This window comes from Monodelphis domestica, chromosome 1 (assembly GCF_027887165.1).
Source record: "Monodelphis domestica isolate mMonDom1 chromosome 1, mMonDom1.pri, whole genome shotgun sequence".
Lineage (NCBI taxonomy): Eukaryota > Metazoa > Chordata > Mammalia > Didelphimorphia > Didelphidae > Monodelphis > Monodelphis domestica.
Window position 1 is genome coordinate 346,768,666 of NC_077227.1, and position 27,575 is coordinate 346,796,240.

The window sequence follows — 27,575 nt, forward strand, 5'->3', positions numbered from 1 at the left end:
AGGTAATCTACTAAGAGTCTGAATTTCTTATACTTCTTTCATACAATATACCTTAATTTTTTAGTAGCTTATCTTTTTTCCCCCTACTCATATTTCCTCATTGGAAGATATAGTTGGTGTACCAAGTTAAGGCAGCTAGATGGTTCAGTGGATAGAACCCTGGGCTTGAAGTCAAGAAGACTTAAATCCAAACTTAGACACTAGTTGTGTGACCCTGGACAAGTCACTTAACCTCTGTTTGCTTTAATCCACTGTAGAAGTAAATGGCAAACCATTCTGGTATCTTTTTCAAAAACAAAAAAAAAAAAAAACCCAGACACCGTTTTGGACTGCCATGTTCATCCACAGGGTCCTGAAGAGTTGGACAACTGAATAACAACCACCACCAAGTTAATAACTCAAAGCATTCCAAGTGGAAATACCAAACCAAGAGGTGAGGCTTTCCTATAGGAAGGTTGCCTCTATGCTTTAATAGACATTATTTTCTTCTTTTTAAAAATATTTTATTTTTATATCACCTTCACTTCTCAATATATCCTCCACTTTTCCAGTGAGCCATTGTCATAACAAAGATTAAAAAATAAAGGATAAAAAAGGAGTTCAGAAAAGCCAATCAAAATATTAACCATTTCTGATCACTTATGCAGTATTCTATACCCATACTCCTGCCACCACTGTAAAAGAGGGCTAGAGAACACCAAGCTGACCATCCCCACTGATACCTGCTCATTCTCTCCAGGTGGGCCCCTGCAAATTAGGTAGAGACCAGAAGCCACTGAACAAATTCATCACTAAATCATTACTGGTTGTGGCCTCAGCAAGGAATTCCACCTCCATTTGAGACACATATTAAACTTCAATTTGGACAGCTTCCATTTGTGAAGAATGGCGAGAAGGCAATTTGGTGACTGGGAAGCTTCACGGTTCTGGGGAGAAAAAACAATTACCGACGATAAAAAAAAGTTGCAAACAATATATCAGGTGATATTTTATTGAGGTCTTTGAACCATTTCCCTAGAGAAACCATTTAGAATGGGATGGAATTAGCCATCTGAGTCTCTTCGAGTGCTTGATTTTTATTCTAGGGCCTTAGAGTTAAATAATTCATGCTAATAGTCTCAGCAGCTAGGTGAACAAATTGCCAAGGCTCCAGAGATGCATTTCCATTACAAGGCACAGCCCTGGATGAAGTCTGCGGTGAAAAGCCATGTTAAGTGGTTTTCATTTCATGCCCCGATGTCTTTCTACAGCTTGAGAAAGAAAGCGTCATTGGGAGAATGAAGATGGGCTTGAGTAGCCCAGGGGAGACACTGCCCAAAATGCTGTTTGAGCCCCTGAATAGGATTTTCACATTAAAAATAGCAACCAGAAATTCATTTAACACAGCTCCGTACTGAGTGGGGTGGGAGAGAAGAGGAGGCGGCACTTGCCGTTGGAGGTAGTTATTGCTATTAATTCTACCTGGAGATTTCAAAGTTCAAGCATCTTCAAAGAATCTTAAACATTTTCTGAAATTTGAGTTGGGGGTGTAATTGCTCAGCAGTCATTAAGCCATGTGCGCCACCTGCACCTGCAATCATTCTCAGAATGGGAAAGGGAAAGAGCCGCCCTGGCTTTCCCCCACATGCTTTGAAAACTCCATTCCGGCATTGTGATTTGGGTGGGAGTGGGCCAAGTGCAGTTGGGTGATTTATTCAATATGCAATGTGACTTCTTTTCCACTAAGCGCCCCTTTGGTGATAGATGATGATAACTAATATCTATATGCCACATCATATACATTTCGGTTATCAAATGTGATAAAAACGTGCTACAAACTTTAAAGCACTCTATAAATGCTACCTTGTTATTATCTCTTTCGAGCCTTTGCAACACCCTGTTCTGAGATAGATACTCCTGGTATTATTCTCCATATTTTACAGATGAGGAACTGAGGATTGGAGGTCAGTTCACAATAGCCAGCATTTTAGAGAGCTTTAAGGCTTGTAAAGCACTTTATGTACGTAATCTGGTTTGAGTATTACAACCTCATGAGGTAGGAGCTGTTATTGCCCTCGTTTCACGGAGGAGGAAATGAAGTCTGAAGGAGGCAAAGAGACTTGGCAGCACATAAGCAAGTAAGGTGTCTGGGGCAGGAGGAGAAGTGGGTCTTCCATGGGACCTTGGGCAAGTCAGTCCTCTCTCAAGCTCAGTTTCCTTCTGTGTACCGTAAGGAGGTTGCACTTGATGATTCTCTACGGTTTATTGCAGCTCGGACTCCTTTACGACTCCAAGTCTAGCTTTCTCTCCACTGTGACAGCAGCCTTCACTGCTTCTAGGCTAACCTTGAGCCAAATGACCAAAGGAAAGAAATTGCTCTTTTGATTAGATTAACCTGATTTGCCTTATCAGCTACAACTCTACTTCTCAGATCTCTGCACTGCTATGTACTTCTTGGGTAATAGCTACTAAAATGATTTGTGTTTGTCTTATCTTCCTACTAGATAGTAACCTCCACAGTGTTGTGTCCTAACTTCTGCCTTTTCAGCACCAAGATCAGTGTTCCACAGGTTGGTGTTCAGTCGTGTCTGACTGTTTGTGAACCCAGGGACCATAGCACACCAATACTGTCCATGATGTTTTCTTAGCAAAGATACTACAGTAGTTTGCCATTTCCTTCTCCAGTGGATTCAGGTGGAGGTTCAGTGAATTGCCCAGGACTCACAGATAGTAAGACTGGATTCAAACTCAGGTCTTCCTGACTCTGGACCCAGTGCTCTATCCCCTGAGCCAGCTAGTTGCCCATACATAGTAGAGGTTTATCAATGAATGTTTGCTTTATGAATGAATTAGTAAATAAATAAATGTTGAGCACTAGGGAGATTTTTTTAAAGAGCAGAATATAGCTTCAATTTTTTTTAAATAAACCCTTACATTCCGTCTTAAAATCAATACTATGTATTCATTCTAAGACAAATGAGCAGTAAGGGCAAAGTCAAGTGACTTGCCCAGGGTCACATAGATAAGGAAGTGTCTGAGGCCAAATCTGAACCTAGGACCTCCCATCTCTAGGTCTAACTCTCAAACCACTGAGCCACCCAGCTGCCCCCCAAGATAGCTTCTAAAGTGATGATTGTAGAGAGGGCAGCTGGGTGGCTCAGTGGATTGAGAACCAGATTTGAACCTAGGTTCAAATCTGGCCTCAGACACTTCCTAGCTGTGTGACCCTAGGCAAAAGTTCCTTAACCCCCATTGCCGAGCCCTTACCATTCTTCTGCCTTGGAACCAATACACAGTATTGATTCCAAGATGAAAGGTAAAGGTTTTTTAAAAAATAAATAAATGAAATAAAATAAAATAAAGTGATGATTGTAGTGTGCAACTCACTTAAAGATCTTGGTTCCCTCCTGTAACTTTAGAAGATTTGCCTCAGCTAATAGAAATCCCCTGCTCTCATTCCTCCTTTTGTCCACAGCTTTTCTGGGTATGGAGTGGCTTCCTAGGATAGCCAGCTATGGGGATAGATGACCAAATGTGCTTAATTTGGTTTCTTCTCTTAATTCCTTCCACTCCTATGCCCAGCTTCTTCTCTGTTTTACTGTCTATGCTCTTGGCCTCTTGCTGTTGATCTCTCCCCAGAGGCTTGCTGGATAGGAAGGTACAACTACCTAATTCAATCTGCAAAGTGAATCTTCAAGTTTTTCTATATCCCTAAACCACAGAGAGTTGTTCAAAATTCCTTTTGAAATAATCATGGCGATTCACAAAATCTTTGGAAGAGTTCATTCAGTCCAGTGCCTTCAGTACTTCTTTTCTGAGCAGCCAGGGTGTTTGGCATGAAATCAGAATATTTCATCATCTCACTTAGGAAGACAGAAATAAAACAAGAAAGATAACATAAAATGAAATAAATTTACCCATTACACTGAAAGGATCTCTATGAAACTCCATTTGGGTTGTCAAACTTAGCCAAAAAGACTTTAAAGTTTCATTGGGAGCATATCTTTCAGTAAAAAAAAAAATTTAATTGTTTTGAAAGGACTGCAACTAAGTTAATGGATCATTTTGAATGGTGATCAATTAACTTAGGTTTCAGAAAAATTAAAACAGTCATACATGCAGAAAAAAATCAAAGTTCAATAATAACACTCAGATAGTATTATATACTTTTTCAAAGTACTTCCATATCTATTATTTCATTTCCTCCTCAAAGCAGCCTGTGAGCAAGGTAAACCATATAATTATCTCCATTTTATTAATGAGGAAAACTGACACAGGGAAGATAGGTGACTTGCCCAAAATCACACAATCATTACAAGTCTATCAAGACTAGACTGTTGTTGGATCAAAGTTCAAGTCATCTCATCATGCTACCTATTTTTTTTTGGAGTAGGTTAGGTAAAGAATTTTCCACTTTGTCTCCCCACAGGTGCCAAGAGCAAAAGCCCTATGCAATTATAGAGGGCAGAACCCAAGTGACCTGAGGTTCAACAAGGGAGATATCATCCTCCTTCGAAGACAGCTTGATGAGAACTGGTACCAGGGAGAGATTAATGGCATCAGTGGGATCTTCCCCACCACTTCAGTGGAGGTCATTAAGCAACTTCCACAACCTCCTCCTCTCTGTCGGGCTCTTTACAATTTTGACTTGAGAGATAAGGACAAAAGTGAGAACCAAGACTGTCTTACTTTCCTTAAGGTAAGGGGGTACGATGGAAATAGAATGATCTATTAAGGCTTTAGTATAACTAGAGACTGAAGGTTTGTATGGTTATTTTTATAAGGAGTTTTGTTTTTTCCTTAAAAAGCTTCATTGACTGGTAGAATAGTCATTCAGACAAGACTGAGACTGGTAGCCTTGGTACAAGGGCAGGGCTATGCTGGTAAATGTTCATATAACCCACTTTGTGATAAAAATATATGCTCACACACTTTTACATTTAATCGGCATCATTGACATTTTCTCTATCACTTTCTGAAGTCTGGATAGTCAACAAAATGATAAAACAAGCACTGATTTTAGTTTACTGATCTTCAAGGTGTAAATGAATGCTCACACTGAAAGTTTTACAATGGGCTAAGAATGGATGATTTGGTTCTAGCTGGTTCCAGTACATCCCTGGAGGAACTAATGACTCACACTAGACATTCTGTGCAGAACACCCAAGGAGTCTCTAGCCATGTCTAAAATATAACCAACTCAAGGCACCACCATTCACCTAGTGACAGTTATTGAAATCTGGTTCCTAGAAGGAAATACTAGGCTCTATACTATATATATAGTTCTATACTGAACTATAAAACTATATAAAACTAGCCTTTTATTTCCAAAACTGTTAAGAAAAAGCAAACATCACCTTGCCCTAGTAAAAGAAATTTTGGTTTGGGCCCCACCCTGATCAATGAGGCAATCTCAGGAAAAGAAAAGTAAAAATATTTTATTAGCTCATGAAGGCTGGATGAAGCAGGATCAATTCAAACTGTGGGTGCCACTTTTTATAGATGGGAATAAATAGCTTCCATATAAGGGGGCAAAATCATGTAGATTGGTACACAAACCAAGGTAAGCCAGATGTGGTCAAAGAGGAGATGGAAAGATTAAACATTGACATCTTGGGTGTCAGTGAACTTAAAGGAATGGGAATGGGTGAATTTGATTCAGGTGATCGTTACATATACTTCTGTGGGCAAGAATCTTAGAAAAAAGTGGAATAGCACTCATAATCAATAAAAGAGTAAGAAACAGCAATCCTTGGATATAATGTCAAAAATGACAATGATATCTCTTCAAATCCAAGGAAAACTGTTCAACATCACAATAATACAAGTCTGTGTTCCAACCACTGATGCTGAAAAGGCTGACCAGTTCTATAAAGACCTACTACATCTGTAGAAATAATATCAAGAAAAGATATCCCATTCATTGTAGGGGATTGAATGCTAAAATAGGAAATCAAAAGAAAATTGGAATTATAAGAAAGTTTGGTCTTGGAGTACAAAATGAAGAGACTAATAGAATTTTGCCAAGATAATTTGTTGGTTGTTGCAAACACTCTTTTGAAATAGCCCAAAAGGTGATTCTATATGTGGATACCACCAGATAGACAATATTAAAATTATATTGATTATATACTTTGCCACCAAAGGTGGAGAGGTACTATGTAATTAGTTAAAATGAGACCTGGAGCTCACTGTGGCTTAGATCATGAGCTTCATATTGCAAAGTTTAGACTTAAAATTGAAAAAAAAAAAGGAAAACTGTCAGACCATAACAACATACCTTATGAATATGAAGTGGAAATGCTAAATAGATTTAAGAAATCAGATATGGTATATAAAGTACCTAAAGAGTTATAGAGTTTCACAATACTATACAGGAGGTAGCAACAAAAAAAAATTCCAAAGAAAAAGAACAAGAAAGTAAAATGGCTATCTGATAAGATAAAAATAGCTGAGAGAAGAAGGAAAATGAAAAGTAAAGAAGAAAAAGAAATATATATCCAATTGAATGTAGAATTCCAAAGAACAGCAAGGAGAGATAAGATTTTCATAGATGAGCACTACAAAGAAAGAGACAAAAACAATGGAATGGGAAAGACAAGATATCTCTTCGAGAAAATTGGAGATTTAGGAGAATGTTTCATGAAAAAATAGACATGATAAAAGACAAAAATGATAGCGTTTAACAGAAGCAGGAGAGATTAAGAGAAGTCCCAGGAATATACAAAAGAACTAGACCAGAAAGATCTTAACATCACCAATAACCACAATAGTGTGGTTACTGATTTAGAGCCAGACATTATGCAGAATGAAGTCAAATGGGTCTTAGGAAGCATAGCTAACAATAAGCCTAGTGTAAATGACAAAATTCCAGCTGAGTTTTTTAAAATCCTAAAGATGCTTTTAAGTGCTGTACTTCCTAAGCCAGGGAATTAAAAAAAAAAACTCAACAGTGATCAGTGAACTGGAAAAGGTCAGTTTATGCTTTAATTCTAAAGAAGGGCAATGCCAAAGAATGTTTTACTAAATACTTGCATTCATTTCACATGCTAGTAAGGTTATAATTTAGATTCTGCAAGCTAGGTTTCAGCAGTTTGTGAACCAACAATTACCAAAAGAGCAGACTGGTTTTCAAAAAAGCAGAGGAACTGGAGACCAAATTGCCAACATTTGCTGGATTATGAAGAAAGCAAGGGAGTTTCAGAAAAACATTTGCTTTTTCTTCATTGACCACACTAAAGCTTTTGACTATGTGGATCATAAGAAAATGTGGCAAGTCCTCAAAGTAGTGATCATTTTATTTGTCTCCTGAGGAACCTGTATGCAGGCCAAGAAGTAACAGTTAGAACCAAACATGGAAAAACTAATTAGTTTAAGGTTGGAAAAGAAATATGACAAGGCAGTATATCGTCACCTTATTTAATTTATATGTTGAGTACATCATGAGAAATGCCATGCTGGATGAATAAAAAGCCAGAATTATGTTTTCTGGGAGAAAAATCAACAATCACAGTTACATAGGCAAAACCATTCTGATAGAAAAAAAGTGAAAAGGAATTATGAAGCCTTTTGATGAGGGTGAAAGAAGAGAGTATAAAAGCTGTCTTGAAGATTAAAATTTTTTTTAAAAGGTATAAAAAGTAACTGATCACTTCCTGGCAAATAGAGGGGAAAGAAATGGAAGTAGTGTCAGATTTTATATTCTTTGGCTGAAAGATCTCTACAGATGGTGACTGCAGCCATGAAATTAATACACTTGCTCCTTGGAAGGAAAGAAATGGCACATCTGGACATCATAGTAAAAAGCAAAGACATCATCTTGTCAACAAAGGTGCAAAGAGTCAAAGCTATGATTTGTCCAGTAAAAATATGTCAGTGACAGTTGAACTATAAGGAAAGCTGAGTGCCACAGAATTGATACTTTCAAATTGTGGTACTGGGGATGACTTCTGAGAGTTCCTTAGACAACAAGGACATCAAATCAGTCAATACTTAAAGAAATTAATTTAGACTGTTCATTGGAAAGTCAGATACTGAAGCCAAAGATCAAATACTTTGATGATAGTCCTCATCAGAAAAGATCCTGCTATTGGGAAGGAGTGAAGGCAAATGGAGATGGGAATGACAGAGAATGAGATGGATAGATGATGTCAAGGAATCAACAAGCAAGAACTTGGACAGATTTGGGGACATAGTGGAGTATAGAAGGACCTGGCATGCTATTATGGTCCATGAAGCCAAGAAAAGTCAAACACTACTGAACAACAACAAAAAGCATAAAGAAGATGAGATTAGTGCAGCCCCAGTTCCTCATTCATTAGAATATCATAAGGCTATGGGAGTAATGTCCATATTTGCAGATGTCATCTCCTGTAGGCTGGCTGCACATATGCATAGTCTGAACAAGGTCTTTTAAAATAAGGTCACTCAGGTTGACTGCACAAGTAGCTGCCTTTGCACAGCCCAAATAGGGGATTTTTAAGGCTAGGTTCACTTAGTCATCTGTGGAAGACCTAAAGAAAAAAGAGAAATGGTGACAAGGAGACTTACCTGCATTTCTCTATTAAATTAAACAGATCCTGATTAGAGGAACAAAATATGATAACCTTGTGATCCAGTCACAAGTTTAAGCACTCTAGTTGTGGGGCTAACTCATTGGCAAAATGATTCTCATTCATGGACGATTCAACTAGCAGAAGTTATAATGTCACTTCTGATTGCCATCTCCCACAGCAGTGCTCCAAGGTTAAGACTTGGAATAAGAAAGATGGGAGTTTGAACCCTGACTCTCTGTGATCCTGGGAAAATCAATTCATATCTCTAAACCTCAGTTTCCTTGTCTGTCAAATGAGGGGGTTCAATTTGTTGGCCTCCAGGGTTCTCTCCCAATCTAAATCTCTGATCCTAAGTACCTTCCTAGGGCCAACCTCCCTGGATTTTCTGGAGTGGCAGTAATTCAAGAGATCTGCTATAGGGAAGGAATTGAAGATAATATGGATTTCCACTACATCATGAATTCAGATCTACTGGTTATGTGAATAATCCCATGGGCACCAAATATCATCCGTCTAATTCCAGTTGCCTTTCTATGATTTGCCTTTTAAATCCCCTCCAGTCCTTGGATGGGTCAGGCAACCTCTATCTAGACTAGGAAAACTATCATTTGCCCCATAGCTCCAAAGCTATAACCAGGTCTTGTCATTATCTTTCCTTAAAGGAAATATCCAAGGAAAGATGCTTTGCTACAAAAGAAGTTTGCTCTACTAAGGGCAGGCCCTTGGGGAGAGAAGCCAATGCCTGGCAGTGTGGATGCCTTCACTAGAGAAACGAAAATGAAATAAAATAAATTATATTCTGTTCTCCTAGTTGGCAGACTATATCCATACGCCTGTTGTCAATAACTTCATTTAGGAGAAGATGAAAATGAGATGCACCAGAAAACAGTACATTCATAAATGCTGAGAGCACAATTGGTATAGTCTGAGCAAAGAAAAAATAAGACATTGTACAGTCCAGAAAGCATCTATTAATCACCCATTATACACAAGGCACTAGAAAGACAAAGACAAAATGAAAAACTTCTACCTGCCTTCAAGAGCTTTTCAAGGTTTATATGTGGGGTGATACCACCTATTAACTAAATCTCTACATGACCATTTGAAGAAGGGGAAGATGAACGTCATCAATGAAGGGTATCAGGAAAGGCTTCCTGAAGGATGTGGCTCAGAAGCTAAGCCTGAAAGGAATCTAGGGATTCTAAAATGAAGAAGTAAGGAAACATGTTCTTGAAAAGGAAGGACAAGAGGCAGGGAAAAACTCGTACAAAAGGCATTGAGGTAGAGAGCCACGACTAAAGAAAGGAGGACCTAGTTGAGCACTTAAGCCCTTTCTCCTCTTCTGCCTTGGAACCAATACACAGTATTGATTCTAAAACAGACAGTAAGCACATTGAGAGAAAAAACTATGGGAATAGAAATGCAAAAGAAGAATATGACATCACATCACATGTATGTGTGTGTGTGTGTGTATTTGGGGTTTAGGTTTTAAAAAATTAATCTATATCAAAAATGAATAATATGGAAATCAGTGTCAAGTGATAACATTTGTACAACCCAAAAGAATTGCTTGTTGGCTCTGGAAGGGAGGAGGGAAGATGGGAGAAAAAGAAAATGAATCATGTAAACATGGAAAAATATTTAAAAATAAAAATAAATTTAAAAATAAAAAATAGATGGTAAGGGTCTAAATAAAACACACTGATAGGACATTAAATGCTGAATTAGGGGAATTGCAGGGGAATTGCCTAGAATGTAAAATGTCTGGAGGGAAAGAGTATACAACAAACCTGAAAACATAATGTTGCTTGGACACAAATAGTGAAAAGCTTTCAATGTCAAGTTTTTATTTTATCCTAGGAATGGTGGGGAGCCACAAAAGGTTTTTAAAGAGCAAAGGAAATGATTTAATCAGACTTGAACTTTAAGAAAATTATGTTAGCAGATTTGTATAGAAAATGGACTGAGAGGGACAGCCAGATAGCACAGTAAGTGGTTAGAGGGTTAGGCCTGGAGATCAGAGGTCCTGGGTTCAAATCTAGTCTCACATACTTGCTGTGTGACCTGGGGCAAGTCACTTAACCCCAATTGACTAGCCCTTACTGCTCTTTGGCCTTGGAACCTATACTTAGTATTGATTTTAAGATAGAAGGTAAGGGAAGAAAGGCAGGAAGGAAGGCAGGAAGGCAGGCAGGAAGGAAGGAAGGAAGGAAGGAAGGAAGGAAGGAAGGAAGGAAGGAAGGAAGGAAGGAAGGAAGGAAGGAAGGAAGGAAGGAAGGAAGGAAGGGGAGGGAGGAAGGAAGGAAGGAAGGGGAGGGAGGAAGGAAGGAAGGAAGGAAGAAAGGAAGGAAGGAAGGAAGGAAGGAAGGAAGGAAGGAAGGAAGGAAGGAAGGAAGGAAGGAAGGAAGGAAGGAAGGAAGGAAGGAAGGAAGGAAGGAAGGAAGGGAGGGAGGGAGGGAGGGAGGGAGGGAGGGAGGAAGGGAAGGAGGAAGGGAGGAAGGGAGGGAGGGAGGGAAGAGGGAGGGAGGTAGGGAGGGAGGGAGGAAGGAAGGAAGGAAGGAAGGGGAGGGAGGGAGGAAGGGGGAAGGAGAGAGGGAGGGAGGAAGGAAATAAATTGAGTAGGAAAGAGATCTGAAACAGATGGAAGTAAACAAGCATTTGTTAAGTGTCTACTATGTGCCAGGCACTGTGCCAAGCACTTTATAAAAATTGTTTTCTTGATGCTCACAAAAAACCATAGGAGATGGGTACTATTATTTTCTTCATTTTAAAGTTGAGGAAACTGAGGAATACAGGTTAATTAATCAGTAACCATTTATTAAGGATCTACTATGTGCTAGGCTGTATGTTAAACTTTGGAGAATACAAATAGAAATAAAATCCTAAACATTCCCTGCCTTCAAGAAGCTTACCATCTAATGGGGGATGGAAACAATGCACAAAAAGAAGCTGAAAGGGGGAAAAGAAGAGGAAGATGTTCAGTACAGGGGCATGAAGGAAAAGTCCAAAACCAGTGTAGCAGGTGGGGAAAACGGAGAAGACTTCTGAGTGTCCTCCTTAAATGGATGCCATAGAGCCCACAGCTCTATCCTCCAATCAAAGGTTTCAATCAGAGAGGCAGAGGGAATTGTTGAGAAAGGAGAACTGAGGTAGATTCAGTCTTGCAGGATAATGAGATTTCCCAATGATGAGGTTAAGTAATTTGACCAGAGTTGCACAGCTGGTAAATGACTAAGATGGAATTTAAAATCTGGTCTTCTTGACTCCAGGCCCAGCTACATTATCTAATCACTGCGCCTCCCAAATAAGAAGGCTGTTATAATAATTTAGGCAAGAGGTGGTAAGAGCCTGTATGAGAGGGTAGTGGCTGTGGGAGTAATGATGGACATGATAAATGTTGTGGGGGGAAATCTACAAGTCTTGGCAATTGATTAGAGTAGAAAGGAGAGGGAAGATAGTAGGAATACTCAAGATTGTGAAGCTGAGTGATTGGAAGTATGATTCTACCCACAACAGAAACCAAAAACTTGAAGGATGTGTGCATTTAGTGAGGGAAGATAGCAAGGTCCATTTTGGTTGGGTTGAATTTGAGCCACCTACAGGACCTCCAGATTGGAATGTCCAATAAGCATTTGATATTGTGGGTCTGACTGAGGAGACTGAGGAGAAAGCAGGTCTGGGTACATAAATCTGGGAGGTTATTTGAATTGCAATGGTAATTGGGTCCATGAGAAGAGATGATATAACTGAAACATAGTATAGAGAAAAGGAGAAGGTCCTGGACAAAGCTTTGGGGGATACCAGTGGTTAGGGAAGTGGGAAATAGATGATAATCTTTCTTTTTTCTTTCTTTCTTTTCCTTCCTTCCTTCCTTCCTTTCTTTCTTTTGTTCTTTCTTTCTGATGATAATCCAGCAAAGGAGAAGACATCATCAGACAGGTGACAGGGAGAGCCTGAATAGAATAGTATCATGAGAACCCAGGGATGATAAGGAAGTGGTTAACAGTATCACAAGCCACAGAGATCAAGGATGAGAACTGAGAGCCAGCCACTGAAAATAAGCATTTAAGAGATTGTTGTTAATCTTGTAGAAAGGAGTTTCAGTCAGAAGCCAGATTGAAAGAATGAATGAATGAGAGGAAAGGAAGTGGAGCCAGGAGTGTAAATGTTTTGTTTTGTTTTGTTTTTTTCCAAGTGTTCATTTGTGAAAGAAGAAAGATGGGTAGAATAATAGCTTGAGGGGAGGTTCCATTGGTGGCTTTTAAAGAATGGGAACTACTGGGACCTATGTGAGGGCCCAGGGGAAGACAACATGTTTAGAGAGAGCTTAAAGATTACAGGACAAGATACTGATTTTGAAACTTGAAATTCAGTTAAATTTCCTTTGCTGGGCTGAGTCATGAACCTTCATCCTAAGGCATTTCTCCAGCATCAGTCTGTGTTGAGTCCCTTTAAAAACAAAGTTCTTAGGACAGCTAGGCAGCACAGTGGGTAAAGTCAGGAGACCTAGAGTCAGGAGGACCTGACTGGGTTCAGATCTAACTTTCTAACTGTATGACCCTGGCCAAGTCACAGTCCCAATTGCCTAGTTGTTGCTGCTCTTCTGTCTTAGAATTGGTAATGCCAGAATGTAAGGGTAAAAATAAAACACCAAAAAAATAAGGCTTTTCTGTCTCCATCATCAATGTGAGTACTTCCCCATAAGTTCCTTTTTCCAATGCTCACTCTTTTATGTATTTGGAGCCATGTGCTTGGGTTTTTTTTTTTGCCTTTGTTTTCCTTTGTTAAATGACTAACATATTGCCTAAACTTTCAAAGAAAGAACCATTTACTCTTATATTAGTATTGTCAGCTCTGCTGTATCTCCCAAGGGAAATAAGAACCAATGCAAGTTAAGCCTAAAATAAAGCATATCAAGTGTAACTAGAAATCAAAATCCATATTCTAATCACTCTTATTTATATAGCACTTTATAGCTATAAAGCCTTTCACTTGATACATCTCTCATTTGATCCTACCAGTCCTTGGAAAAGGATAGAGCAAATATTATCCCTATTTCAGAGATGAGGAAACTGAGACTCAGAAAAGTGAAATGACTTACCTAAGGTCCCACAGCTATTAAAGAGCAGAACCAGGATTTGAACCTGTCTTCTGACTCTCAAGTTCAACACTCTTTCCACTCTATCAGGTTGCCTCTCTATTATAGAAATGAGCCTGCTTTAGTCACATGCAAGTCAAGACATCACTCATCATGATGTCACTGGTCTTCTTCCAAAGCGAAGGAAGAACAACATAAGTAATTTACCAAAAAGTTTGTCTGTAAGGAGGACTAATTACCCCCTACTATTTGTACACAGCCAGTGGCATCTCTCCCAAGCCTCCATCATCTCTGCTCCATAAATCTGTTAACAGCTGCAAATCATTCACGCTTAGTACAGATACCCACCCTCGCACCAGGATATCAGCTCCCGAAAGCGAGGAGTTTCTCATTTTTTAATCTATAGAACAAAGCCCAGATTTGTGTTACAGATATTTAGAATTGAACTGAATTGAAAAACAAACAATACCCACTGAAACCCAGAGAACATCCACACTTTACCTACCCAAAAGTACACAGAGCTATTCCACTCATGTTAGAAACCTATTGCACATCACCTTAACATATACTCCTCCTGCAACCACTTCCCTTCCTAATCGTATACACTCTGAAAAATTAGGTAGCACGAAGGATTGTTTGTATGAGTGAGAGAGAGATGAGTGCCTATGGGAGAGCTAAGGAGAGACTGAGTTAAGAAATAGAAAGGCAGGGGCAGCTGGACTGCCCACAAGGACTTTATTAGGAAAGCTGTGTCCCATCGAAGAGCATTTAAATTTTGAATAAAATTTACCTGTCACAGAAGAAAACAATCTCAGTGGATTGAGAGAGAGGGGAGTCCCTGGATTCAAATCTGGCCTCAGACATTTCCCAGCTGTATAACCCTGGACAAAGTCACAAAACCCCTCCTCTGCATTGGAACCAATAATACACTGTACTGATTCTACAATAGAAGGGAAGGGTTAAAAAAAAGTAGAAAGGAAATGAACAAGAGGAACACAAGATAGTTATAAAAATTGAGACATAGGTAGAGAACTATTCAAGAAAAAATAGTGTTTCCCCAGGGCTCATCCTCACCTCTATAATTTGTGCCAGGGAACCTTGGAAAGTCATGTTGCAGAGGTGATTAGGAGAACAGGGCTGTTGGGCCATCCCAGCAAGATCTCTATGTTTTAATAAGGAGCTGGAGCACTCAGCTAGGTTCATGGGGATCTAATCCATCAAGTGTGAGATTTTAGCATCGAGATCTGCATTCAAATCATGCCTTAGACACTAACTAGTTATGTGACCCTTAGCAAGTCACTTAGCCTCTGTGTATGCCTATTTCTTCATCTGTAAAATGAGGGGATTGGATAAGACAACCTCCAAGATCTCTACTGGTTCCGAATCTATGCTTCAGATAAATGGAAACCAGACCAGATGACCTCATCCCACCTCTCTGCAATAACATGAAAATTTTAAATGTCAACCTTTAACAGGTCTTTTGAACTCTTTTAAATATATTTACTGCATGAAACTAAGGAGTATTTTTTGTAGAATTTTTATTTTTTTTTAAATTTGGAAAATTGTACTTAATTAATTAATTTAGAATATTTTTCCATGGTTACAAGATTCATGTTCTTTCCCTCCCCCCCCCAAGGAGTATTTTAAAATGTTTTTCCCAGTAGGATTTTCACTGAAAGTATTTTTGCAGGACAGATTTCTACCAGTTTACAAGTAGCAGCCATTGAGCACAAAACTGGAATGCTTCCCTATAGAAATTTAACCTTTATAATGCTCATTCCCTCAAATGTTCACATTCATTCAGAGAAATAAAAATGTGAGTTATTTCCCTTAGATTTTGTGCCTTTTTTTCCTCCTTTGGCAAATGTCTTTGAGTTGATCAAAGTAGACTAAACAAGAATCTTGGCTCCACTTGAACTTAGTGACTCAGAAAAGGTAGTTTGTTTGGTAATTTTATTCCCACATCAATAAGAATGAGTTTTCCTCCTCAAAGCCCTAAGATCTGATAACTTCCTTGTACTTTCTGTTTGGAAATTCTGGCTTACTTGAGTTTCCTGGCATTGCAATGCCAATTTCCTGGTTTCTCCAAAGACATCTAAAGAGGGCTGTGGTAGGCTTTAAATTCACAACTATATTTTTTCCTAAAGTCTTTCTCCAGTATACCTTATCCCGGCTCTCCTAAGGGAAAAGAACTGTTTTATCCCTTTATAGCCTCAGCCTCACTCAGTATTAGTTGTGTGACTGTAGGCAATTTACTTAACATCTTTGTGCCTCAGCTTCCTCATCTGTAAAATGAAGAAGATGGTCTCTGAGGTTCTCCAGAGTTCCAAATCTGTGATCCTGTGATCTTATGATTTACTAGAACCCATTGTGATCTTCACATCATAGATTCAGAGCTAGAAGGAATCTTAAATGTCATCTAATCCAGCCCCTCCATTTGACTAGTAAAGAAGCAGGGCACAGAAAATTGAATAACTTGTCCAGAGTCACAGAGCTAGGGATTTGAACCTAAGTCTTTCAGACTGTAAGTATAAGGCTGTCTCCACTATGCTAGGATATCCCTTAAATACTAATTTGGATGAATGTATGAATGAATGAATGAATTCACCCTGGGTTCTCAAAAATTATTCTAGGAGATTACTAGTTCTGACAAGATCTAACTTGGAAAAAAATTAAATGCAAGCCTGGCACTGGCCCTTGTTTCTCTCTTATTCTCATTTTAGTACAGAAATAATGGATGAGGTCAGTTGACTGTAGACCAGTCTAATGAAGTATAGAGAGGCTAGACATTAGAGGAGGAGAATATTTGTGACCACAAACAACTCATGAATACTTTTGCTAAGGTATAGAAAAATCATGATCTGTGTGAGATGCTGGAATACCCTACTCACTGATGAAATCACAGATTTTTTTTAAAGTACAGTAAAACTTTAGTACTTAGGAACCAGATCAAGCTGCTTATATGTAGCAGAACAGGAAAAGTCTCTCCACACAAAGTTTTCAGCACTGTAGGAGAATTGATAACCAACTCCTCTCCAAAAAAATATAAACAGCTTACCCAAACAACACGCACAATAGTTCCACTAACAAGCTACTCCATCTCTCAGTTACAGGCATTTTCTCTGGCTGCCCCCTGGACAACCTAGAATGTTTTCCCTCCCCATATGTGCCTACTGGTCTCCTTGGCTTCCTTTAATTAGCAGCTAAAATCCCATCTTTTATGGGTAGCCTTTCCCAACCCCACTTAATCCTAGGGCCTTCTTACTTTTAATTATTTCCTATTTGTCTTTTTTTTTAATAGCTTGTTGGTACAAATTTATTTGCTGGTTGTCTGCTCTAGAATAAGGGCTGTTTTTGTCTTTTGGGCGGGGTAGGGAGATATCCTCAGTACTTAGCACTTAGTAGAAACTTAATAAATATTTATTGACTAACCATTAATGCTTAGGTGCCCTTGCTACCACATGTGGTCCAGCCTAGAAAACATCCATATTTCAAAATATCTTCATATTCTCTCTATCTCTGTCTGTCTCTCCATATACATATACATATATTCTATTTCTACACAAGGGCATACAGAAAAGAAATCCAAGTTTGTCTTTAGTTCTTTCCTACCTCCCTTATCAGCACCCCTTTTGTTCTTCTTGATAAGAATAAAACTATAATAGTGGAATGACAGCAAGTGGGACTGATATTTGGGAGCAGAAAAACTTGCTTAATTAGTCTTAAATTGTGCCACGTAAAAAGTCACTTATTTCACCTACCAAAAAAAAAAGAGAGAGAGAGAGAGAAAAGGAGAAAAAGACGGAGACAGAGACAGGGAGAATTTCTTTAGTGTTTACCATGAATCAGGCACTGTACTAAACACTAGGGATATAAATATAATCAAGCAAGACAGTTCCTTGCCTTCAAAGAGCTAACATTAAAATGGGAAACTTGAAGATGACCCAGGGGAAAGTGTGTATGTAGTAGCACTCTATGGAGATGGCTGGGCATTGTGGTCTGGTTCCTGTCAAGATAAGATGAAGATACCTCTCAGAACCCAGCATCCCAGGGTTGGAATTCAGGGTTCAAGGGGATGATGAGGGAATGAAGTCAATGGCCAGAGTCCAGGCAAAATGATTTTCAATAAGCACCACTTAATATTCTAACTTTGTGCATATCTGTGCTGGAGTTGGAGTCCAAAGACCTTAGCAACTCAAGGTGCTCCAGCTGAGGAGGCTTGAGTCCCAGTTGTTTCATTTACCAAGTGTCAGGTCACAGGTAAGCTTCAATTTTCTTGCCTTGCATAATCCACCTCACAGAACTGTAGTGCGGAAAGTGCTTTCTTTGCATACCTTAAAGCCCTATACCAATATGTGCTATTATTGTAATTGCTGCTATTGTTTTTGGCAAGCAACATAGCCTAGTGAACAGAATAGATCCTGGTATATTATTCACACACACACACACACACACACACACACACACACACACACACCTATATGCATATAGGGAGTACGGAATATTTTCCCTGTCAGATTTAAGAGATAAAGGGCATTATGGTATGTGAAATGAATAATTCTGATGACATCAAATTTAAAAGGTTTTGCACAAACAAAACCAATGCCACCATGTTTAGAAGGAAAGCAGGAAACTAGGAATTTTAACAGAAAAATCTTTATTCTTTTTCTCCAGCCATCTAGACATAATGTGACTTTCACTCTTTAATATCTTTAGGAGTAACCTTTCTAGCATAATGGTGATCTAACCTCTCTAGGCTATATTTCATATAGCACATTTATATGTTCATATATAAAATAATAACACTATGGGAAAATGAAACTAGAAGGAGATCAATGAAACTGGAGATGAGATAAAGTTGATGTTAGTGAAACCATCACATTTAAGCATTCATACTTCAATACCACGTGAGAGGAAGAAAGAAGTTAATGGGAGTGGGGGGACTGAAAAAATAAGGAACTAGAGTAGTAGGCAGTGATTAGGAGAGCCAAATTTTGCACAGAAGTCAAAGGACTAATGACTGGAAGATTCAGACTTGGTGATTATGAGGAAATTCATTGAGCTCTGAGCAAGCAGTTTCTTTGGAGGCATGGGAGTAAAAATTATATTGCAAGAGGTTGCAGAAAAGACTGGGTAACAAGTAAGTGGATTTGTTAACACCTTTTAAACAAGATTTCAAGAAAACGAAGAGGGATCAAAAATAGCAGCTGAATAGAGCAGAAGAGTCAAGGAATTTTTTCCTTTGTTTTTGTTTTGAATGAGAAAGACCTAGATGCTTTTTTAGATATTGTACATGGAAAGGATCCAGTGATGGTGAAGAGACTCCTTTTTAGATTGATTGACTGGTTTTTTCATTGGTTTTAAGTCTTATAAGGCCCTGTAGTGTTCTGTGTCATGATGCAGTCAGCAAAATATCATCTGTCAAAAGGAATATGTGAACAACTTCACTATCTAGTTGGAATTCCTCTTTAAAAAAAAAAACAATTAAATAAACCCTTACCTTCTGTCTTAGAATCAATTATGTGTATTGGTTCCAAAGCAGAAGAATGGTAAAAGGCTGGGCATTGGGGGTTCAAGTGGCTTGTCCAGGGTCATGCAACTAGGAAGTATCTTGAGACCACATTTGAATCTAGGACCTGCCATCTCTAGGCCTGGCTCTCAATCCACTGAGCCACCCAGCTGTACCCTTGGAATTCTTTCATTTGCATTCTTTATAGTCATAAACACTATGAATGAACCCATCTCCCTGTTTTGCAATTTCCTTGCTATTTATAACAAAATAATTGTTTTAACAAGTTTGTCTTTGTGGTTGCATCCATCAAAGGATCTTGCATGATCTTAACAAGTTCAAAGGGAAAATTTACAGAACTGGGCTTTGCTCTCTTGGATCGAGTATTTTTTTGGTATTGAACAATAATTAAGACCTTGTATTCTGTGTAGCTCTCAGTCATTTGTGTGGCTATGAAGATATATGGTCTGCAAAGGAAAATCATTCACACACAAAAAAAATCATCTGTTTTCTTTGGATATTTTCATAAAGATTTTATAGAAATAGAAAGTAAACATCTAGGTCAATAGATATTTATCTTTGTTGTGTAATGATAACTTTTGCATCTATGAACTTTTTGATTTTTTTGTAATCTCCAATATTTTAGAATATTTTGAAAATAAAGCCCTGAGATCCTTTTAAATTGTTACCTCTGGCTCAACTTTCTTCTATTTCCTATTTGGTCAGGTCTAGCCACTCTTCCTGAGTTAATTTCCCTTTGTGCCATTTCTACTTCCATTCCTCAAGTCATTCTGGAATTTCCGCCAACCCCTAAGCAAAATACATAACAGTTCTGGGTCCTTTTCTTAGTACATTTCAGGAAAACTTACTCACCCCAAATTAGTTTGATCTGAACCTCAAGAAAAGGAGCAGCTACTCCCTCTATGTGGATGGGTGTGGGGAGGGAGTGGGCAGGGTAGAATATATCTGTCCAAAAGTTGGATGAGTGTTTGTTGAATGAACACCCAGATATTGTGTGGGTATCCATGTAAAGGGTTTGAAATTCCTTGTACCTAAGAGCTGGGAGTCAAAGAGAACCTCCATGAAGTCATCTGTCACTCCTCCAGTCTAGGAGATAATGTTGAGGATGAAACTTTCTGTCTTTCAGGATGATATTATCACCGTGATTAGCCGAGTTGATGAGAATTGGGCGGAAGGCAAATTAGGAGATAAAGTCGGCATCTTCCCAATCTTGTTTGTAGAGGTAAGTGTTAGAGAAGCCAAATCCAAGTTAAGCCAAAGGAACTGCTAAACAATCATCATAGGTCCCCATGTTAACACTCTCCAAGAGCAGAGATGCCAGAACAAAATCTCTATTTTGAATTTTGGCCCATTTTAAATTGAGAGCTATCAGTAGTGAAAACAGATCATTCATTCATCAGCACCAGTTCATTAACAGTGAACTATGGAGCAGTGAGGTGGCTCTTGGGCAGAGTCAGGAGAACATGGGTTCAAATCTGGCCTCAGATACTTCCTAACTGGGCAAATCCCATAACCCAAATTGTTTAGCCCTTGCCCTTCTGTCTTGGAGTTGTTCCTAAGACTGAAAGTAAAGGTTTAAAAAACAAAATAAACAATGTGCTGTGTACAAAGTGGAGGCAGCATGCTGTAATAGATAGAGTGTCAACCTTGAGATCAAGAAACTCTGGGTTCAAAACATGTCTCTGACACTCACAGCAGGACCCTGGGTGCTAATTCTCCAAGCCTGAGAGTTTCAGGGAAGAGACTGACCTGCAGTAGTAGAGGGAGTTTCCTTACCGGGCAGTTCTCTATATGAATGAAATCACACATCCAGTTCCTATCTTTAGGTACAAAGCAGCATGCCACTGATGGAAATACAGAGATGATTAAGACGTTGTCTCTGTGTTCAACAGTCTTTTAATTTTTTTTTAAATTTTTAAATATTTCTCCATATTTCCATGATTCATTTTCTTTCCTTCCCCTCTTTCCTCCTCCCAAAGAAGCAATTCCACTGGGTTGTTGTGTTCAACAGTCTTGCAATCCAGTCAATTCCAGGACAATTTTCTATTATGCTATTATTATAAAACCCATTTCCTATCTATGTTTCTGTAATCCCAACACCATTGGAGAAATTCATTTTGGAATCAAAATGCAGAAACAGCTAAATGGTGTAGTTGACAGAGCACCTGGACTATAGTCAGAAAACCTGAGTTTGAATCCAGACACAATCTCAGACACCTATTAGTTGTGTGACCTTGGGCAAGTGGCTCCAACCTCTTCAGCCTCACTTTCCTCATCCATAAAATAGGATAATAATAAGGCCTAATCTTCTGGATTACTGTGAGGATATTTTGAGATAATATTTGTACAGTGCTTTATAAACTTAAATCGCTACATAAATGCTAACTATTAGTAGTATTAATATAATACATGGTAATAAAAATATAATATAAATATTTACATGTAAATATAAAATAATAATAGGTAATTAAAATAATAATAAAAGTAGTAATAATAACAATAATTTACCAGTCATTTCACTGGTAAATTACAAAAGTAACTATTAGGTTATGTAGGATTTAAATTAATGTGCAATATTTCAAGTATTATTTTTTATAAATTTTATTATCTGGCAAAATAGAACCATGTGACTGAGTTTTTCTACCTGCTCAAAAATCCTGCTCCACCAAAGCTACAACAGGAAGAAAAGAGAGAGAGAGAGATGAACCTCCATTCAATTTATATCTTATCTATGTCAGCATATAATGATAGGAAGTGAGTGGGGTTGTGGAAATCATAATTTTGCTGGGGATGATAGTTTTTAGGGTAACCAATTCTAATTACACAGTTAGAGAGTATGATCCTTTGCCCTCAAAGAATTTTCACTACTTCACTAGCATAAAAATAAAATAAAGACAATTGAGGATGCTGAAGAAGAAATTGAGCCTGAAATATAGAATGATATACAAAAATATAAAAATATGTAAGTACTAACCACTGTATCAGGGCAGCTAGGTGGAACAGAGAGACAGGAAGACCTGAATTCAAATCTAGCCTCAGACACAACACCCTTGTGATCCTAGGCAAGTCATTTAACCCTATATGCCTTAATTACCTCATCTATAAAGTGAGAAGGAAATGGCAAAACACTCCAGTATCTTTGCCAAGAAAAACCCACTAGGGATGTCCATCAATTGGGAATGGCTGAACAAATTGTGGTTCATGTTGGTGATGGAATACTATTGTGCTATAAGAAATGATAAGCAAGATGATTTCAGAAAGAACTGGAAAGATCTGCAAAAACTGATACAGAGAGAAATAAGCAGAATCAGGAGAACACTGTACATAGTAACTGCAATATTGTAAGATGATTATCTGTGAATACTTGGCCATTCTCATCAATGTGATGATCTGGGACAATCCTGAAAGAGTTAGGACAGGGAACTCTCTTCTTCTTCAGAGAAAGAACTGTTGGAGTTGGACAGATGCAGATCAAAGCACGCTGTCTTTCACATCAATGTATTTATGGTTTTATCTTGGGGTTTTGTTTTTATATGAGGGTGCTTTTACAACAATGACCAATATGGAAGCATGTTTTAGATAATAATAAAAAGAAAAAATTTTTTAAAGAAAATCCCACTAGGGGTCACAAAGAGTTGGACATGACTGGAAATGATTAAACAACTACTGTGTTAAAAGCTAAAAGGTTTTTCTGGAAAGACTAGAATGACCAGAGTGAGAACAGACTATTCTAAGAGAATTCTTTCTCTAACTTTGAAGGCAGTCTGAGATCTGATCCCCATCCTGACTGTCTTAGCCTAATTTCTTGCTACTCCCCAATATGAAACCCTTGTTCTAATAAGACCACTCTCTTCATTGTATCACCCTGTCCCTACCCATCAACACACATATCCACATATACCTAATGCCACCTTCTGTGCCTCTATTTTTAATTCCTCTTGTAAAATGACTTCTCCCTCTCTATCCCACCTATGCAAGTCCTACTCATCCTTCAGAGTCCTATCCATCTCCATGTAGTTTTCTCTAACAACTCTAACCTCCAATGATTTGTTCCTTCATTGAATAATCACTCCACCTCTCATCTAACCTCACTATTTTGCACTAAATTGTGTAGTCTGAGATTATCTGATTTTTCAAGTGTTCAAATCTTATCTCCTCAAAGAGACTTTAAGGTGTATGAGGGCAAGGATTCTGTCATATCTTTTCCTATAGTTCCTAGCACAGTCCTAGGTACACTATATGTGCTGAATTAATATTTGTTGATGGCTAGTTGATTGGGCTTATTATAGGGACAAGTTTCACTTTCCACTTACTCACTTTAGAATTTGAAGGATGACTTGGGATATTAGAGAATCAGAGGTAGGGATGACTTCAGAGGTCATATCTACTCCAGCCATGACCAAAACAACAGTCTCCTTTGCAACATCTCCAAGGAATGATTGGATTCTTCAGATTCCGCTTTAAAAAACTTGCAGTGATGGGGAACTCAAGATACTACAGGCTGTGGCAGCTCATTTTTCTTTTGGATAACTGAAATAGTTAAGAAGATTTCCTTATATTAAACTAAAATTCACCTCTCTGACATTTTCCCCATTATTCCTAGTTTTGTCCTCTAAAACCATACAGTTGTTTTTCATTCATTTCAGTCATGTCTGACTCTTTGTGTTCTTATTTGTGTTTTCTTGGCAAAGGCAATGGAGTGGTTCACCATTTCCTTTTCCAGGTCATTTTAGAGATGAGATAAGCAAGGCAAATAGGGTTAAATGATTTGCCCAGGATCATACAACTAGTAAATATCTTGGGCCAGATTTGATCTTGTAAAGATGAATCTTCCTGATTCCAAGCCCAGAGCTCTATCTACTGTGCCACCTATCTGCCACAGCTACCAAGCAAACTAGAAACCAAGCCAAAAAAGTCTTGTTCCTCCTCCACATTCCTTCAAGTTGTTAGAACTGCTATCATGTCTTCATTGAGTCTTGTTTTCTTTAGGCTCAACATCCCCAGTTACTTCAGTTAATCATCAGATAGCCTGGTTTCTTGCCCATAGCCTTTGCTTCACTTATCACTGTGCTCTCTGAACTGCTTTTCTTCTCATTAACCTCTTCCTCCTTTAACGTCTCCTGTATAGCAAACACAAACACTTAATAAGTACTTATTGATTGATTGATTGATTAATGTATTGTCTTGTCCCACTAAAATAAAAACTCCTTGAGGATAAGGGCTCTATTGCTTATTTATATATTATATCTCCAGGCTTGGCATGTGGTAAGCAGTTAATAAATGATTATTCTTGTCTAGTATTCCCCTCTTCCATAATCCTCGTAGCTTGTCTAAAGCTAAATTTTAGCCATAGTTTATTTTTAGTTAACCAATGCTGACTCATCACTGCTTCCCTTTGCAAATGCTTACAACCTATCCCTTGAATAATAACTTTCGGGTTACTCTATATAATGACTTTTTCCATGCCCCTAAATGAAGAATATCACAGAGCTAATCGTCAGTCTTTGAAATCTTGTCATCAGGAAGGTTTACTCTTTATAATCATTTTTATACCCTCCTTCTCTCCTCCAAAATCAGGAATTAGAAGAATACTCAAGGAAATGATCAAACTAGTTATATCTTTATTTGTTCTTATAATTAGCGCAAAGACCTGTGTATTACTGAGTGGTTGCTATGTTCTGAGATTACAATTTTTAAAAATACTTGAAATCTAAACAGAGCACCTTAAAGTAGGTCTTACCTTTGACTCCTGTCATTATTTAATTAAGGCTAGAACTTGCTGAAAATTCTTCAGAAAACTTTAAATTAGCCATATAATTAAAAGCAATTAGAAAGAAACTGATTTCTTATGAAGAATCTTTTGGTAAAAGCTGGAGTTTTTTTAATGCATCATTTTATTTCTTGGATTTTATCTGAATGGAAACAGAGGAAAGCAAAATCCAAGGCTTAAGTATCACCTTTTTAGGACATCATCTACAATAGATTCAGTGTTATAATATTAGTTGGGGACAGTGCTAATTTTTATCTTTGCATCCCAGCACATAATAAGCAATTAATAAATTCTTGTTGAACTTAATTTAATATATTACTCTTGCTGAGCTCAATGAACCTACAGGAATGTTTTTTTTTTTTTCAGACAAGTAGCTAAATTCCTAAGAACTCTACAATTCTTTCCACCTGGTGTGATTATTCCCTTTAGATGACAAAACAGACAAAATCCAGAGTTTTGTGCTACTTTGTCCCTTTCAGAAGTAACAATAGACCTCTACTAGAAACAGAACTTTTAATTTCTTGAGAGGAATTGATTTCTCCAGTTGTAGTCTTACTTCACCTGTCAGTGAACTTGATTGATTCAATTCAAATATGATGAAATGGCTCAATAGTGTCCAGAACTGGTTTAGGAGATTCAGCCATCTCCTCAGATAACTGAGAATCTAACTTGGGAGGTAAGACTTATAAACAGGAAATGTTAAAATAACCAACATACTATATGACTATGACCAAATCAGTGACAAATAGTAAATGGTGTCTAGTCTTTCAAAGAAAGGGAAAAAAATGAGTTGGAGTAATTGGAGAAGGTTTTATAGAGCTGGTTTCATACTTAAGTTGGATTTTGAAGAATGGGTAGATTAAGGAAAAACTGATAAAATGCAATGTTCTAGGTGGGGTAAAACAACAGGATTCAGGAAAAATGGATTTTAACCATTATCTAAAAAGAGGGACAAGTCAGAAAAATAATCATTTTATTTTCTTGATCACATTTACCTCTGTTTCTGTGTAAAGGTTTGGTTATGTGAAAACTTTTGAAAACATTTATACCCTTGCCCTTAGGTCTACAAGATTGCCAGTGTGGTCTACACTAGAGAAGAGGGAGAATTTTAGCAATAGCATGGCATTCGAAATTGCCCTAGAGTAGAGAAATGGGTCTTGGTTCAGCCTGCTATTTGAATGTTGTCCAATCCTAACTCCATCTCTTTGATATTTAATATCATAGCTTCTTATATCTAGAGCTGGAAAGGATTGTAGAGGTCATCTAATCTAATCCCACCTTAATCTACAGATAAGGAAACTGAAACTTTTAGAGATAAAGAAACTTGCCCAAAATGGCAGTCAGGATTTGAAGTCAGGTCCCATATCTCCACATTCAGGTCTCTAAATTTAGCATTATTTCTGCTGCACCAAGGTGCCTGGTTCAAGGATCAAATGCAGTTTTGCTATACTTGTCTAGATTGAGCTTAAGCATAGGCATATACTGTTGGTAAAACAGTAGGGAATGGAATCCTGGGAACTTATTTTACTAGGTAGGGGGAACAACAGGATTCAACAAAATGGATTGTAACCATCACAAACATTTAAAAATGAGTAAAAGGAGCCAATTCAAAGAATTCCTAAAGATGATTTATCCTTGAATTCAAATAGCTTAACATTGACCTGGGGAAATTATTATAGACTAACCCAATAAGTCCTAAAGTTTACACACACACACACACACACACACACACACACACACACATATATATATATATATATATATATATATATATATATATATATATATAGAGAGAGAGAGAGAGAGAGAGAGAGAGAGAGAGAGAGAGGTGTATGTGTACACAGTATGCTTATGTATATACAATTTTCAATGGATCTTTTGCATTCCAGCCAAACCTCACTGCAAGACATCTGCTGGAAAAGGGCAAAAACCATCGATCCTCTCATATAAAGACCATGTCCCTGAGAACCTCTTCTCCTAGGAGCAAAGTGGCAGACTCATCAACTTTCAATCGGGTCACAGAATCCAGGAGGAAGAACCCAAGACAATTTTCCATCATGACAGCCTTGAACACACTCAACAGAATGGTCCATTCACCCACAGGGCAACAGATGGTGGAAATCAGCTCTCCTGTGCTCATCAGCTCCAGTAATCCTGTGGCAGCACAGAATTTTGAGAAGGTAGAGCTCCCACCTAACAGTCCTGTCCAGGTAAGAAGGCACATTTGACATTTTGAACTAGAGGAAGACTTGAACCTTTAGGAAATGATTTAGGCAATGTCATGTTGGTTTCTTATTTAATATAGTGGATCCCAACTTATTCAGGTATGAAGGCAATTTTTTAATGTTGAAAAACATCTGTAGACTATCTTATTTAGTAGCTGTAGTACTGGAATCCATTGTTTGACCAAATGGATAATGAAAAAAAGTACCCTAAATTCATTGATGATTTTCTTTCAAAATTAATGATTCTTTTGAACTTGAACACTAAAAAAGGTCATTTCCAAATACATAGTATATGAACCCTTGAATCTCCTTTCATACTTTTTCCTTTTTTTAAGTATAAAATAAATTCTACATCCTACATTCAAAACTATCTTCCTTATCTGTTCTTCCTTCTGAATTTTCTTCTGTTCCCTTCTAT

The 27,575-nt window shown here is 38.0% G+C and overlaps 1 protein-coding gene across 2 annotated transcripts in view; it reads left to right on the plus strand.

Annotated features, from left to right (window-relative positions):
- SH3RF2 (SH3 domain containing ring finger 2) overlaps positions 1-27,575 on the plus strand; it is a 180,249-nt gene that overhangs the window by 61,588 nt on the left and 91,086 nt on the right. For both annotated transcript variants that reach the window (XM_007473828.2, XM_056811438.1), the window contains exons 3-5: positions 4,409-4,678; positions 20,289-20,384; positions 26,822-27,142. In XM_007473828.2, the coding sequence (XP_007473890.1) occupies positions 4,409-4,678; positions 20,289-20,384; positions 26,822-27,142 (687 nt within the window). The remainder of the gene's footprint in view (positions 1-4,408; positions 4,679-20,288; positions 20,385-26,821; positions 27,143-27,575) is intronic.